At 40.0% G+C, this 15,591-nt stretch overlaps 1 protein-coding gene across 1 annotated transcript; it reads right to left on the bottom strand.

The window, feature by feature from the left end:
* Positions 1–10,018: 10,018 nt before the first annotated feature.
* On the bottom strand, positions 10,019–15,146 carry LOC101852298 (THUMP domain-containing protein 3; the record flags this gene model as incomplete). The annotated part of the gene is given in 6 exon segments (XM_013085636.2): positions 10,019–11,111; positions 11,782–11,902; positions 12,784–12,797; positions 13,408–13,495; positions 14,320–14,505; positions 15,016–15,146. Coding segments are annotated over 6 exon segments (840 nt in total), but the record flags the coding sequence as incomplete, so codon positions are not given.
* Between the last annotated feature and the right edge of the window lie 445 nt (positions 15,147–15,591).

Raw genomic sequence — 15,591 nt, 5'->3', positions numbered from 1 at the left:
CCCATTATTTGACCCTAGATCTAGATCTCTACGTTTGATGCGCGGTGAGCTAAGATATCAAACCTAACAACTACAAAACATCAAATTATGGTAAAATCAGGGGGGCATGCCCCCTGAAACCCCCCACCTTATTTTTATTAGGTCAGGGGTGGGGGGGGGGGGGGGGCTGCCCCCCTGAAACCCCCCCTACTCTTGGGGCCGAAACCCGCAAATAACAATTGCAGTGTGGGAACTACCGAAAAAGCGCCAAAAGGAATATGCAAAGACTACTAAATTGAAGAATAATTCGAAGTGGTGTTCCGAGGTTGTGACATGCGACATTCAGACGTGAAAATTGAGGAAAGATTTGGGTATGCTGTGCAACTGTATTGCGAAGGTACATATCTATTCATTATTCCCAGGTTTACCTTCTATCAATGGTGCGACGACAATATAATTGAATTATAGTAGCAATGAAAGGGAACCTGCTTTTAAGCATTGCGAGCAATGGAAAGATATGTAGATGAAGAAATCAAACAAGACAAAATGTTGGTGAAAAAATAAATTTATAGGTTGTAGGCAATCACTCAAACAGGCTCCCAAATGCTATTTTCAACCCTCTAAAAGCACTAATTTCCAATTTCTTCGGGGGCTTGGCCTCCTTAACCCCCACCGGGACTCTGTCCCTGGACCCTGCTGGGGGCCTTTGCGGCCCCCAGACCCCTGGCAGAAATTTCCTTAATTTTCAACTTCAACTGGTGGAAGCACTGAATCCTGGTAACTGTGGTAGTGCTCGTGGCAAGGTTCAATGCAGAGTGGAACTTTACACTTCTGCACTGTTATCTTGTCTCTTTCCTCCTCACATACTCATCTTTCCTGTTGCTTTTGATAGTGCAAGAAGATAGTCCAGGACACAGAGACTCCCAATCACATTGCGCATTGCCTCAACGAGAACATCTTTGCCTGTGTCTTGCTCACGTACCGAACATACACTCCTCGCCGCCGCATTGATGAGGGCTAACATGATGTGCGAAATGTAGTCTGATGTTTTCCCCCCCAAGTAATTGTCATGTGTCGAGCACAAGACACTGCACCTTATTGACAGTTAGGTGGATTTCATTTACATGGGTACCGTCTATTGTAGTGGCATCCCATGACAGCAACAATTTTGACGACTAGTCGTGCATAAACTCCATCAGTTAAAGAGTTGATAAAACGCCGAGCTCATAAACCATTTGAGCACATGTTGAGCCACACGGCACATTTTTTTATTTCAATTCCAGTTAGTTGTTTTGATGTCACATTAATAAAAAAAAATCCCACAATGTGTGACAGGCACATCGCCCGACAGCTGGTGGTAAACGATTAGGCAAATATCCGTCTAGTATGATTTACCCACTTTTGTTGAACGTGCTTCTTCTTCTGGATCTCTCGATCTCTTTAATTTGACAAAATATCTTTTTTTTAAAAATCTCCAACCTCCAACGAAATTGAATGAACTTTTCTGAATAAACAATTGATGTGGTCATTACAATACCATACCTAAGTCACATTGAGTAAGAAATGAGAAAAAGGCCAAAAACCGTTTTTTGGAATTCACCATATTTTTAATGTCAAAACTGCAACAGTTGTCATTCTTTGATGGAGAAAGGGCGAACTACAAACAGGCAACACCGTGGGAGTAAAACAATGTGGTTTTAAACATGATTTTGTATTTTGTTGCTGCAAATACTAACTTATGTCCATGGATGAACCTAGGCATGTTATGGCATTTGGTAAAAGAGGTGTTTTTTTCTTTTTTTTGGTGAGAAACATTAATAATTAGACACACCGTGAAAGCCGGCAAACTTTCACCCGTGCTCACTTTTCATCTTAATCGGGTTGAGGACACCATCCGTCGTAAGTGACATCAGGGCGTCCTCCATAAGTATCAGGGAGTAGAGCCTCTTGATTATTTTCAAATAGTTCTGAAGCAAGGAAAGGGGTGAGGGGATCATTTGCCTGATATTTCTCCAGGAAAGGCTGGAGAATTTTGCATATGCGCAGGAAGCAATGCAGCTTCACAATTAGAAGCTTGTCTGCTGTAAAAGAACTGATGGTTTTGTACGACATACACATGGGCTCTGACGCTTGACAATCCGTGCAAGCTTTCACATATTTCCTTGTCTGTGGGAAAACAGGCAGCAAACGCTCAGCTGTCCCTTTGTTCTCAAGCCACCTGTGGTCGCAGAATTGAAATGGCAAGGTTGTTGTTCCTGTTATCTTGAAAAAAATCATCCCGTCGTGCAGAGGACGCTTGACTGAAACAGGTCGTAAACAGACTTGAGCAGGGAGTCCAGTTCCCAGCCCTTAGCTTTCATCTCGTCCTTAAACGTGTTGTGAAGGACGTGGAGACGGCCTGTTCCGTTATTCTCCAACTGATACAACTAGTTTTTTTTCTAGCTAAATCTTTAAATACTCTTAACACCTTAGTGACCAGTCCTCCAGTGCCCAGCCATTACCCCAGTACCGGAGCCGCTGCTCCATTTTCCAGGATTTATAGTATAAGATACAAAAAGTTCAATAACTCTGCTCTGGATAAAGCTACAACCATGACACTTCACCAATTCATGTATGAAATGTTCTCTTGTCATAAACACCAAATTCTCTGACAATACATTATGTTTTAACTGAAGTATGTGTTGTGCAATGGAGAAGAATGGTATGAGTAAAGTTGCAAGTAAAAGTACAGGAGGGTCAGGTATTAATCATAATTAATGATGCACATATTTACTTTGACAACAGCACTACAATGTATGAAAAGGTTTGTTAACTCCCCAAAAGATGCAGCAAGTAAATCAGTCTCAGTTGTGAATATAATTCAAGGCACAATGATGGTGGAATAAAATCCTCAAATGTCTGTGATTTCAAGCTCTAAATGAGAAAAAAGAAGGCTTCTTCACGGTAACTCAGAACTTCCAAAAAATACTACAACAAATTGAATATTTAGAACACAGCACTGGACGATACAGTTACAACAACAGGAAACAAGTAGGCACCACAGACTTTTGAAAAAGCTAATTGGCTTGATGTAACCGGTGCATCTCATGCCTGAAATCCTGATGCGTGTGATCAACTTCGTGACACGGTTCGACACACAGTGCAACTTTGCATTTCTTGCACTGGTGCTATGCTTCCTTTCACCTGGGATTGTCTCCTTTTGTGCAGCAGGCAGCACACTTTTTCGTAGGCCTCAGTTTCTTTTCGGACGCTGGAATGCTTTCCAAAAAGTGAGGGTTGGTCTTGTGTCTGAGGCGTTCCATGTCGGTGGGAGGAGCGGGTGCAGTTTCCTTTTCGGCCACATCCGGGACAAGATCACTCGCCAGATGCAGAGTGAACTCTTGGAGGGTGAGAGGGTTGGCACCTGTTGTACTCTTTTTATAAATTATATGGGCCTGCACTCGAGCCAGATGGATCAGGTGAGTTGCAGCACGCTTCCACCATATTAGTTTAGCGACTTGAGTCTTGCGGTTGAAATTGTAGAAAGACAGGTACCTATCTATTTGATCCACACCCTTCACGTACTTGTAGTTGTAGACAACGTTGGGTATATGGACTGGCTCCCTTGTCCTCTTGTCGACCTTCCCCATGTTGACAGTCTTGGCATCGTGAATTGTTGACAGGAGCATTACATCCTTCTTGACCTTGTAGCGCATGGCCAGGACCTCTTCTTTCTGACGCACTGCTGTCTTATGCAGTTGCGAGCACTGTAAAACCTCTACTAAAACTAAACTAAAAGTCTCAAAGTATACAGACCCGGTAACCGGGAATGAAGGCACTAGGTCTACCGACTAATATGCAGAATTGCAATGATCACAAAACCAAGTTTTCTTTTTAGAGAATTTTGGAACACACCAGATGTGACTCCACTGCAAACAACTTTCACACTGGACACTGTCAGGAATCAGCTGCATTTCACATGAAAATACAGTAGATTAGATCTTCTCCCATATCTCGTTTAACTTTAGCCATCTGGATCACAGAGGTCCAGGCATCTTTGTAAAAGAATCGCCAAATTAAAGGTAAATCAACCTGATTATCAACAAGTACATAGTTGACAAGCTCATGTTGAACCTCGACTTGCTCCTCAGTTATTACTATTTTTTAAAATGATTGTCTTATTTCTAAAGACTTGTCATGAATTAACCATGACAAAAGCAGTTGTTCTCTTTCAAAAACAGATTGCTGGACAAATTTCAGTTACTTTTCCATCTACACTTGTAAGGAAAAAGCATAAATTGTCACATGCAAAGTAAACTTCCCTATTACGTAAAATATCATGTTCATATGTGTCTCTTTGCCTTTCGTTGAGGATAAAATTTATTAGCTCTTTTTCAGTCTTCATTCTTAAGAAATTCTTTCCAAACCCTTGGTGTTTTCATGAACGTACAAGCAATTGAGTATTCATGAGAATTTCCTCTTCTAATTCTATTCTTTCAATTGACTCGATTGAGTCATCTTTGTGATTGCCTGTTAAAAAGTGGACCTTTGATACTTGAGGCGGGCAGAAAAGTAAAAACTTCTTTTGCTACTTCACCAAAAGTTTCAGGAACTTTATTGAGACTATGAAAGAGTGCATTGCCATTTATGATACATGTATGTGATTTCTCACCATCGTTGGACTCTTGTAGGAAGAGGCATCTTCAAGAATATATCAATCAGTACAGCTTTGTCAATCTTGATAAGCATACCATCAGCTGTTCTCGATACCCGGGAAACTGGTTCAAGAGGATATTCCACCACTTTCTGAAGATCTACATCGTATTCCCGAGATAATAATAATACTCAAGCAGTTGACCAAATATTTTTCTTTGTGCTGTCAATTTCACTGTTACTTTCTTTGGAAATTTTTACCAAGGCTGTTTTGGTGAGTGATGTTAATGTCTTTTTGTTAGTCTTTTTTATGCTTGCATGGAATGATATTTCCTTTTCAACAAGCTTTTCTTGAATAAATGTGTTGTATTGTTGGATACCATCTTGTTGAACTGACAAAAGGTCTATTTCAATATCAACAGTTGCTTGTAATCCAGATGACAAAGGGACTAACTTGTCAGTTCCAGGTGGGTCAAACGGATTCAAGAATGTCTTGAATGATTAAATCATTTTCTTCACTTCACTTTCAGCTTTTTTCATTTGAGATGCTTGATTTTCTATATGATGGGCATCATCTTCGGAGTCTAGTCCACTTTTGTTCTTTAGATGTGCAGAACACTCCCCACTTGGCTGACTTGGCTCCACTGATGTCCCCTCTCTTTCAATACTTCACTCACTGCTGACATCAGATTGTTGCTTGATTGACTTCTCTACTGCCAAGCAGATCAACAACACAGCAAGAGACAGCTCCTTATCAAAATACTGAACGAGCTGAGCTTCAGTGTCACACCCAGTGTGCATACTATCCTGTGTTTTGCAATCGTGTACTCCCTAGTTGTATGTCCACAGACCTCTAGCATAAAACGTATTCCTTGCAGTCACACTTGGGGACGGTAGATTTTGCTCAAAATCAAACATGTACTCTTGCAAATTGTCATCTTTCTAGGCTTGCTGACAAAAATCTTTCAATCTCTTGTATGCTGTATCGGCTTTTTGATTTTGTTGGTGAAAATTTTTCTTGAAGTTATATGCCGGTACTTTACTTTTTTCTTCCGCTTGTACCACTACCGGTGGGTGTTGCAGGGACTTGGTGAGTTCAGTCTACAATCTCATCTTTGATAATATGATCGTAGGATAAGGATTGTACTGTAAATATGCTGTTGTTCATGTAAAAAGTGTACAAAAATGTATCATGTTGAATGGTGGAGAAAATAAATCTCTAACAATGTCTCATGGAGTAAACTTGAAATAAAAATATTTTTTGCATCATATTTGTTTCATTTTCTTGAATTCTACATGTACATCACATGTACTATTTTCTAGACAAAGTTGATGGGCATCAAATCTTTACTGTTACTACTATTTTTTTTTTAATGTAAGTGGTTTTACACCCTAATCTACACGATTTAGATCATTTAGCAGGCAGGTTTCCGACCCCCGGGCTGATACTGATAGGGATACATCCCAGTAGAAAAACCAAGATACTCTAAAAATTTTCTCCTCACCCGGTAATCAAATTTGGGTCTCCTGCATGCAACAGCAAAGCACCTTACCACTACATCACAGATGCTGGTAAATCATTATTATGATAGCAGAGACGTTTTGCCTGGATGTGAACAAAGACATTTATTTGAAAAGAAGTTGAAGGAGCGTGCAACCCTGGAGCCTTAAAACTAACAGATCTAACTCACTTAAGTGGTTTAAGAACAGTTTGAAAGCAGTGTTTGCTCACTCGCTCTCATTTTTTTAAAGATTCTATGCTGTAACAGTCTCAAATGCAGAAACAGTAAATGGTTCCTTCTTTAATGGAGTGACATTTTGTGGGCAAGGGAGTTTAGGATTTATTTAGTTGGGGGTTTTTTTAGGGAGTGGTAGAGGATTATATTGATAACCGGTATGTATATATATGAAAGCGACAGACAAATTTCTTCGGACACACAAAGCGGAAAGAAGCATTGGAGAATATTGTAACAGGCAAGTTTGATGGAAAGAGAGGCAGACAGAGGGACAAGATACTGGACAAGATGACAACATGGCTAGGACTAGGAGCAGCAAGAACAACAGACACCATTGCTGCAACGCAAGACAGAGTGATGCTGAGGCTATTTCATGCTTTTCAATATTTTCATTTGGTTTAGGAATATCAGAGTACTCTCTAAGAACACGGACTTCAATTTGCTGGAGGCTGGAGTTTTAGTAAGAGTAAGAGTTTTACAGACCTAGCAACACAAATAGGTCACATAAGTGTGCCAAAGATCAGAAGTGTTACTAGAGAGTAACACACAGTCAAACCTCATTATAATTATATCAATAAATAATTATACAGCCACCCTTGGGACCAGCATGAAGTGGTTCCAGTGCAGCACACCCCTTCTACTTCTTTTCAAATATAAAGTGTTGTCTTTATTTACATCAGATAAAATGTCGGTGGCTTAGTAGTGGGTAGGCTCTCAGTCTCAGCCATAAAGTCGTAGGTTCGAATCCTGTCAGGGGCTCGACGTTGTGTCCTTGGGAAAGGCACTTTACACAAATTTTCCTCACTTCACCCAGGTGGGAATGGGGCACCCAGCTATAGATAATGAAAGTGAAAGATCTTGTCAGTTTGTTAGTGCTTGAGCACTTAATCAGAATCAGATCATGCTTGAACTGTATGCTTCTCGGGAAGCTGAGAATGTTTCTGAGTGTTCTGTGGTCTGCTGGGGTAATAATATAGTGCAAAGCGCAGAGCTTGCTGTCGAGCGGGGATATGCGCTCTACTCTATACAGATGCTATTTATTATTATTAATTTGGCAGTTCAACGAGGCTTCTATGTTACTGTTACGGCTTTATAAAGCCCCGACTGCCAAACGTCAAGGGGCATGATTCTTCTGTGTGATTTGTGTTTGAAAAGTCTTTTTGTTGGTGATATACATGTACATGCACGTACATTCAGAGCCAAGTCTTCTCTCTCTCTCTCTTTATCGAGGGAGAAATAGTATCAAGAAGCCAACCAGTGGGTGTTGTGCGCTATGTGTAATTTGTATCTCTGGCTGTCAGTTCACTGGCGGTATGGCGGAGCAAGTTTGTAATAATAGTTAAATAAAGACTGTACAACTCAGACAGTTGGCGGAGGGCAGTGTGAAGGGGTAAATACTATGGTTTTATAGGTGCTCCTTTTCACACATTGGCAAAACCTAGCGGTAAGCAGAGCTAACGGTACAACAATCTTTGTCTGTATATATAATAAATCAAAAAGGGAGGACAAAAAAGGACGATAGATGTTTGGTAGGAAAGAAGGAGCAAATTACACCAGAGCACCCATCAATCACTCACCTGCTGGAGTTAAAGTAAATGTGGGTAAATAATCATTTATGGACCACCTCGCTATGATTTATGCCTACAGAAAAATATAAAGTATTGTCTTTATTTACATCAGGTAAAATGTCGGTGGCTTAGTAGTGGGTAGGCTCTCAGTCTCAGCCATGAAGTCGTAGGTTCGAATCCTCGCTATGATTTATGCCAACAGAAAAAACATATCATTATTAATGTTTAGAGAAATATACCATGTTGAAATAGGTCTCAGTCTCAGTCAGTCTAGCTCTGTCGATTGAAAAGTAGAAGTAGTTATTCAGATACCGAGACAGAGACCTGCTTCAGCAACATGGAGACAGAAAATAATAATAATAGCAGGGGACGTCTTTGTATGATTGTGTGAGAAATGCAATAAAAGTGACTGATATACTATGCTTGTTCTGCTACTTTTGACTCTGTAGTCCTGTCCCCATCCTTTAAGCAAGAAAAATTCTGAAATTATGCAAACTAGGCCCAAAAATGTGAAATTATGCGATTCTGTTAATTTTAACAAAGAATGACAAAGGAAAATAGTCAGAAATTATGCAAAAAAAAAGACATTTTACTAAATTATGCGGGATGCATAAAACCACAGGGACAGGTAGTCCATGTGTGTGTGCCATTGCAGGCATTGTGTTCAGGCAGACACCACTGGAATTATTCAGTTTTACTCTGGTTTGAACTTTATAGACTATTGTCTTGGAAGAAGCAGAAAAAGAATCAGGTGTAGTGGTGAGGAATTTTGCTTTTTTTTTTAAGGTGTCAGGTTTCCAAATGGCAAGTCTCTTTCTGCATGAGACCACATTTAGTCATAATGCAGATTAAAACAAGAATTACAAACCACTTTGAACCATATCAAAATTACAATGAAGTGCACGTAACACAAACATGCAAAGGCAATATTTTATTTGCTGTAAATTTTTCATCAACAAAATGAAAGCTCAATAAAACCATAGGGACACTACTATCAGTGATATTGAGCACTCTTGTACGTACCCATAATGTTCACAACATACCGACCATGGTCAAGGTATGTTGCGGTCATTCAAGTCAGCAAGGAACAAAAGAGAAAAAAAAAGAAGCAAAAATAAGAAAACCCACACCTAAATAAACAAAAACTTTGGTCTTTTTCTGCTCCAACCAACCAGCATTCACACTGTAGTAATGACAGTAACAAAAACTTTTCTATAACACAGAGACCTCTGTTAGACCACAAAAAAACAAAAGAGAAGGAAAAATAGCACCACAGGCTTTAGCACAGAAGCATAAAATGAACAGTAAACACAAACTAACAATACTGGGAGTTTTCTGACAAAAACAATGATTCTTTTTATCTTAGAGGAAGAACAAAATACAGTGGAGTCCACTTATAACGAGTCCAGAAACAACGAGATCTGTTATAAAGACACTTTTCTAAAACCCCGTTTTTTTTCTCTCCTTTACCTTTGTAAATAAAATACTGCTATAGCGCAATCAGACAAACATGCGGGTTGGTTATAGCGGACTATTGCTGCTGCTGTGCACAGTGCATAGGCCAATTATACAATGTAAAACCTCGCAAGTTGAGAAACTTTTTGGTGATCTAGCGAAACAAAGAATGGGAGAGCCCATGTGTGTCAACAATGAAGGCCAGAGCGACTGAGTGAGGAGGGTGTGGCATGCGCAGACAAGCAGAACGCATCGCGTGATAGGCCAGCGTAAGCCTAGTTTAGATTATCAAGGCCTGCCATGCCTCTCACTTCTCCGATGCGGGGATGGAGAGGTCACAGAAATGTGATGGATGGAGCGAATGTGTGACATGTCCAAGCGGACAGTAATGCACCACAGGGTGTGGTGGGGTGGGGGAAACACAGCGGGCGAGTTAGCCCAGAACCCTTTCTTTCTGATCGCCAACCCCGAGCTGTCAGTCAACACTGCTAGCGCAAGAGAAAGAAACCTGATTTGATGTTTGATCAAGTAAGACCTAGAGGTCATGTTGAAACAAAATTATCATCAGGGGAGATAGCAAAAAGAAATAAACAGAACGTCAAACTCATAGATTAGGCCTACTTTACAGTTTCCCTTGAATTTATTACTGGATCTCTTATAGCGAGAATCCTGCTATAATGGACATTTTGCACCGGTCCCCTCCCTCTTGTTATAACAGGATTCCACTGTATTCCAATCAGAACAAATGAAACTGGAAGCTATAGAGTAAAGTGTCAGGACTCTGTTCTGGGGACAAAAATCTCACAGAGCTGCATCTTATCACTATTCTCATACTCATAATATAATGCATAGAAGAACACAAGATATCTTCTCCATTGGACACCTGTCAGTTGCTGGTTGTACCACCCAACAGATGTTGTTGAATTTGCAAAAGGGTGCAATGCCAACATTTTTGGTTAATAACCTTTTCCAGAGATACAACATATAATTCAGCGCAGTCAGGAACTGAAGTCCTGACCTTTTAAGCAAAAGGCTGGTAACTTTAACTTATGGTGCTAATAGTAATAGACTTCACTAAAGCACATCTCGTAGTGGCATGACCTCAAAATATCATCCGCGAAGTTGATAACAGGAGAAACACTGGGCAACTAAAGAGCCAATTAATATCATAAAAGCAAAATACAAATGAGAAAGAATGTACAGTACTTTGTCAAAAGCAAAATTCACAAAGATTACTTTGGATAGAACACCAAACAAAAAACAAAAAATAAATAAATAACAAAAAAAACCCCCAAAACAAAACAAAACCCAAACCCCCAACATGAAGGATCAACACACTAATTTACCAATCAAGTTAATAGCAACAGAAAGTGAACAACTAACTGAACAATTTCTGGTTGTCTGAAAACTATCCACAAACACTCTGCTGTCTCCCTGACATTTACATGGATGTCTCAGCCTCAGCGCTAGCACCTGAACCCTTTTCTCCTTCTGTTGCTGCAACATCAACAACCTCTCCTTGGGTTGAGGCACCATTGACTTGATCGTGGGCGTCTTGAGCTGGCAAATCGTTTTGTTCCGCAATGGCTGAGCCATCCTCTGTGCCTGGTCTCCAGGCAGAAGCAGCAGGTGCCATTGCAGCAGCCGTGCGGGTCAGAAGAAAGACAAACCCGGACAAACCTCCGATGTTGATGCTGAGGATTAGCCTTCGCTGCCAATACCTGCCCGTTGCTTGAATGGCCTGTGGAACCACATTCATGGGATAAACAATACAGACTCTATGAGTAGGTTCCGTGATGGTGTTCGGCAAAAAATTCTATCATTTTGGATAAAATACAAAGAACTTGCAGCTTTGAAAAAATCCCAACACACACTACAGACAATTTATCATTCAGAAAATCCCATTCAACCAAAGCCTCTATGACCTGGACACCCCCCCCCCCCCGCAAAAAAACAAAACAACAACAAACAAACAACACAATACTTGACATCTTTAGAAAAAAAACAACTGCAGACTAAGGAGCATGAGTATTTCAATGATCAGTAATAAATGAACAAACTGAAAGTGAAAGACGTGGCCATACTGCTGAAAAATTTCCCCTGGGGGTGGACTTTCAGTTTCATTTATTACTTATATAAATTACTTATGCTCACTTCTCAGAGTAGGAACAATTATTGCTTAGAATAGAGGCTTCAACTCTGTTCATGGTATAAAAATGTACATCTTGTTTACAAACTTTCCACTTTATTTAGATTTGCATTCAACATTTAATAAAGTTTCACCTACAACATTACCAGTGTAAGCCAGTGTACTTTAAGTGGGAACATTTATAAGAAAGACACCAGTACAAAAAAAGGATGGCTTTCATGGAATTCTTGTCAGGACAATAAATGTCTGTCACACAGTGTACCTTGATGAGACTGGTCTTGTCCTCTGTGAGTAGACAAGCCCTGGCCCCGGAGCGTGCAGTGCGTGCCATTTCTGACAACAGGCACGGATACAGAGTGCGGTTCACAGTGCGAGATCCCATCCTGAGGCACAGATTGGGAAAAGAGCAAATGTTACTTTGAACCAGTCTGAGCATTAGGCAACAGTTCTAAATGAACCCCCCCCCCCCAAAAAAAAAAGTACAACTTGCAAAGTAAATTGCTACTTTACTGAATAATAATAATGTACCGTACAGTCAAACCTGTCCAAGATGGAATTGTAAGGGAGTCAGAAAAAAATTATGTCTTAAACACATTACACATTATTTATCGTCTTGGACATGGGAACTTCGAGGTGTGTGTGTGCGTGGGGGGGAGGGAGGGGGGTGTCCACAGAGCCAGCTTGTGTGTGGTGGGATAACAGGTCACTGTCCAGTCAGCAAGCGATGGTGAGATTTCACATGCACACCATCTTGACTGTCTGCACTGCTCATGACTCACATGGATGAGGTATGCATCAGGTACCCCCAAACTGGCAGTGTGGAAAAACGATTTGAGACGATGGAACTAATCTTGGAAGTTTTGTTTCGAACCAGGGTTGAGGCTGCAAAACATTTTGTGCCTTGGACAGGTCAAAATCAGATGAAAAAAAAGGAATTTTTTCTCCTTCCTTTTCTGGAATGAGCAGGTTTCAGTTTTATAGAGGTAACTGACAATAATTGTAGAGGAATTTATCAAAGGGAGAGCAGGGAAATTACGTCTTGGACAGGTTTTAACTAAGGCAGGTTTGAATGTATTCATGAAATACACAATTCGCTCTGTTTCAATAAGTCAGACCTCTGTTCACGCCATCTCATTCAAATTCTATTAATAGAATTTAAAAAGCACAATTAAATTGTACAACCATTAACACTAATTTATCATTTTTCTATGGTAATTTTAATTTTAGTCATTACATTTTATCAACTGACAACATAAATTCTTACCTATGTCCAAAGGGCTGGAAAAAAAATACGAAGAACAATATAATTATGCTGAAACTGAAACAAAGTTAAGTAGCATAAAAAATGGCAAAGATTCAGAAATACATGTATAATTAATAAAGGACTCTTTGAACTCAACACCCACAATGCACACTATTGAACCAAAGGTACGAAGTATAACTTGTCCAAACATGTGTCATGACACCAAGCTAACTGAACAGCTTGGAACTTCATATTTCCCAAAAACCCAATCCTTTTGAATCTTCATCCGAGAACGAGGAAGAAGAAGAAGATTCTTCATCACATCTCACATAGTATTCAAGAACGACTAGCTTTAGTTTTACTGCACTTGCAACACAAAAAGTAACATTAGTGCTGAAGATTAGAGGTGTTACAAGGGAGTGACAAACACAAAAAAGAGGGCGAGAAAAAGAAAACTGACGTTTGATAGGAAAGAAAGAGCAAACCACAGCAGAACACCCCCATCAACCACCCTCAACAATTAGACAGCAACAAAAAAATATACATTGGTGCATGATCAGCAAACAATGTCTTGGCAGAGAAAAATCTTTCTAAAGGTAACACTTGACTCAAAAACCTTGATCTCTGCCTCCATGATGAACTTACCAGATCAGAAACAAACACATCGACACATTTATCTCTCAGAGGAAAGTGCTGGATGTTCCACTGCACAGCATCAATCTTCAATGTTCCCCTGAAAAGTGGGAGTAAGAAAAAAACAAAACATGTAAAACTGTACTTAACACAGATTGAACACTATAAGTTGTACGGCTACCCGCAACATTTCTGATTTTAAAAGAATAAAGAAGAATTTTCTTCTTCAATTTCAAAAGTCCAACAGAAATGAAAATGGGAAAATATTCATTCATCTAAAGAATACTGCAGGTAAATGAAATGACAGGGATGGTGGGTGGGTGGGTGGGTGCATTGACAGAGACCTGGAAAATAAATTAGGGCTATCTTCCGAGCGTTTAGTCTTTCTCATTTTGATGTTTCGTTAGTCCCTTGTCATCAAGGAATAGTAAAGCAAGACCATACTCCAAAATGTCCAGTTTCAGCACATCCCCGTAACTACAGATATCTTTCTTGTTTAAGGGCAAAAGCACAGTTTTTATTTGTCCAACAACTCGACCCCTAACTGTAAAAATAAAATTGTGGACATATTATTTTCTTCAGAGGCAAACAGAACTTGAGATGTTCAAGATCTTGAATTACGGTACTTGAATAAAAGCCATGTGAAACTGAAACTAACCTTTGTCTGATTCATCATGTAGAGGTGCTATTACTGTGGGAAAAGGCACGAAACTCATTTGCCAAAGCTAAGCTTATAATCTAAATTTTTGGCCGAGTTAAAACTTTTGAAACATGTAAATTTTTTTTCATTTGCCATTTGCACTCGATTTGAACTTTTCCACAATGTTTCTTTGTAAACATATACATATTTGTTCCCACAGCTTTTCTAAGAAATTACTTTTCCTCTAAAGCAAACAAAGAGGAAACGAAAGTGTCTTGACTCACTTGTCCTCAGCCTGGAGTTTTTCCTGAATTGCACTGATGTTCGTGATCGTCCTCTCTATGGCCTTCTCATGGAAATCCCCGCCAAAATGGTAGCAGTTGACCCAGTTCACAGCACTTTCAATGGGAATGGCTGAAGTGCCGCACATCGGGTCACAAATAAAGTCACCATTCTTGATACGGCACAACCTGGTCAGAAACATAAATGGGTCAGAAACTGCAATGACAAAAACAAAAAACCCGTACTATTCCACCATAAAATGACATACCGCTTTGCATGGATCAGAACTCAATCACATCAGGGATCAAGAAATGTGTTCAACACATCCCTAATTTGGATTGACCAATAAAGAAAAATTAAGGAGATATCACTAATAATAGCAGTCAGGGAATGGCAAATGGTATGAGTAATCCATGACTTCTGAGTTTTTCGTGTTTGTGCTATCTGTTCCAGACTGTAGTTCAGCCAGCAAAATAGATGCTTGTCTGGATCATCACTAAGCAAAGATTCAGTAAAACAGATCTTTTCTTTTTAATAGATTTAGACTGCTTATACAATGCCTATTGGTGTGCAACTGTTAACTGCTATTATATTATATTTCCTTCATTACGCATGTGACAGTAAAATAAATCTAAATCTTCTTGTACAGATATATACTATAAAGTAGTCTTGTATTTTTCTTTGCCAATTAATCCTACCTGAGCATATTGTAGCAAATGGTTGCTCGAAGAGTAGTCGGCCCAAAAGCCACGAGATTTCGGTTGTGTAGACTAGTCTTTGTCAGAGCTAAGGACACCGTCACCTCCTCATTGTCAATGTTTAGTAAGATCTGTAGCGTGAAAAAGAGATATGGAGTGAACATCATAAGCAAAGACACCAAACATTTTTTAATGACAAGATTCATTTCTCACTAGTAGATACAGTAGTCTCCGCCTAAACGCACGGTACTCGGGAGGGCTCCTTAGCGTGTGTTTATGCGGAGCGTGCGTTTACATGAACCTTTGCAAAGGGAGGAAGGGACGCAGTCATCTCATTGCCTTGATATTCTATTGACCTCCCTTTGGGGTGGGGGTCACTTTGGACCGATAATGTGACGACACGTGATAGTTTTGTAAAAGATTCCCCGACTGCGGTTAAGACTGCAAAGGCGTTGAATGGGTGTGTGTGTGTGTGTGTGGTGGGGGGGGGGGGGGGGGGGGGATTTATGGGGGTCGCTAATTGAGGTCGGGACAACAAGAGTGGGACTCGCGAAGTGGCCTTCATATAACACTATT

The sequence above is a fragment of the Aplysia californica genome, unplaced genomic scaffold (assembly GCF_000002075.1).
Source record: "Aplysia californica isolate F4 #8 unplaced genomic scaffold, AplCal3.0 scaffold00016, whole genome shotgun sequence".
Classification (NCBI taxonomy): domain Eukaryota; kingdom Metazoa; phylum Mollusca; class Gastropoda; order Aplysiida; family Aplysiidae; genus Aplysia; species Aplysia californica.
Note: the sequence above shows the minus strand (reverse complement) of the source record. Positions and strands in the feature narration are given on the sequence as shown.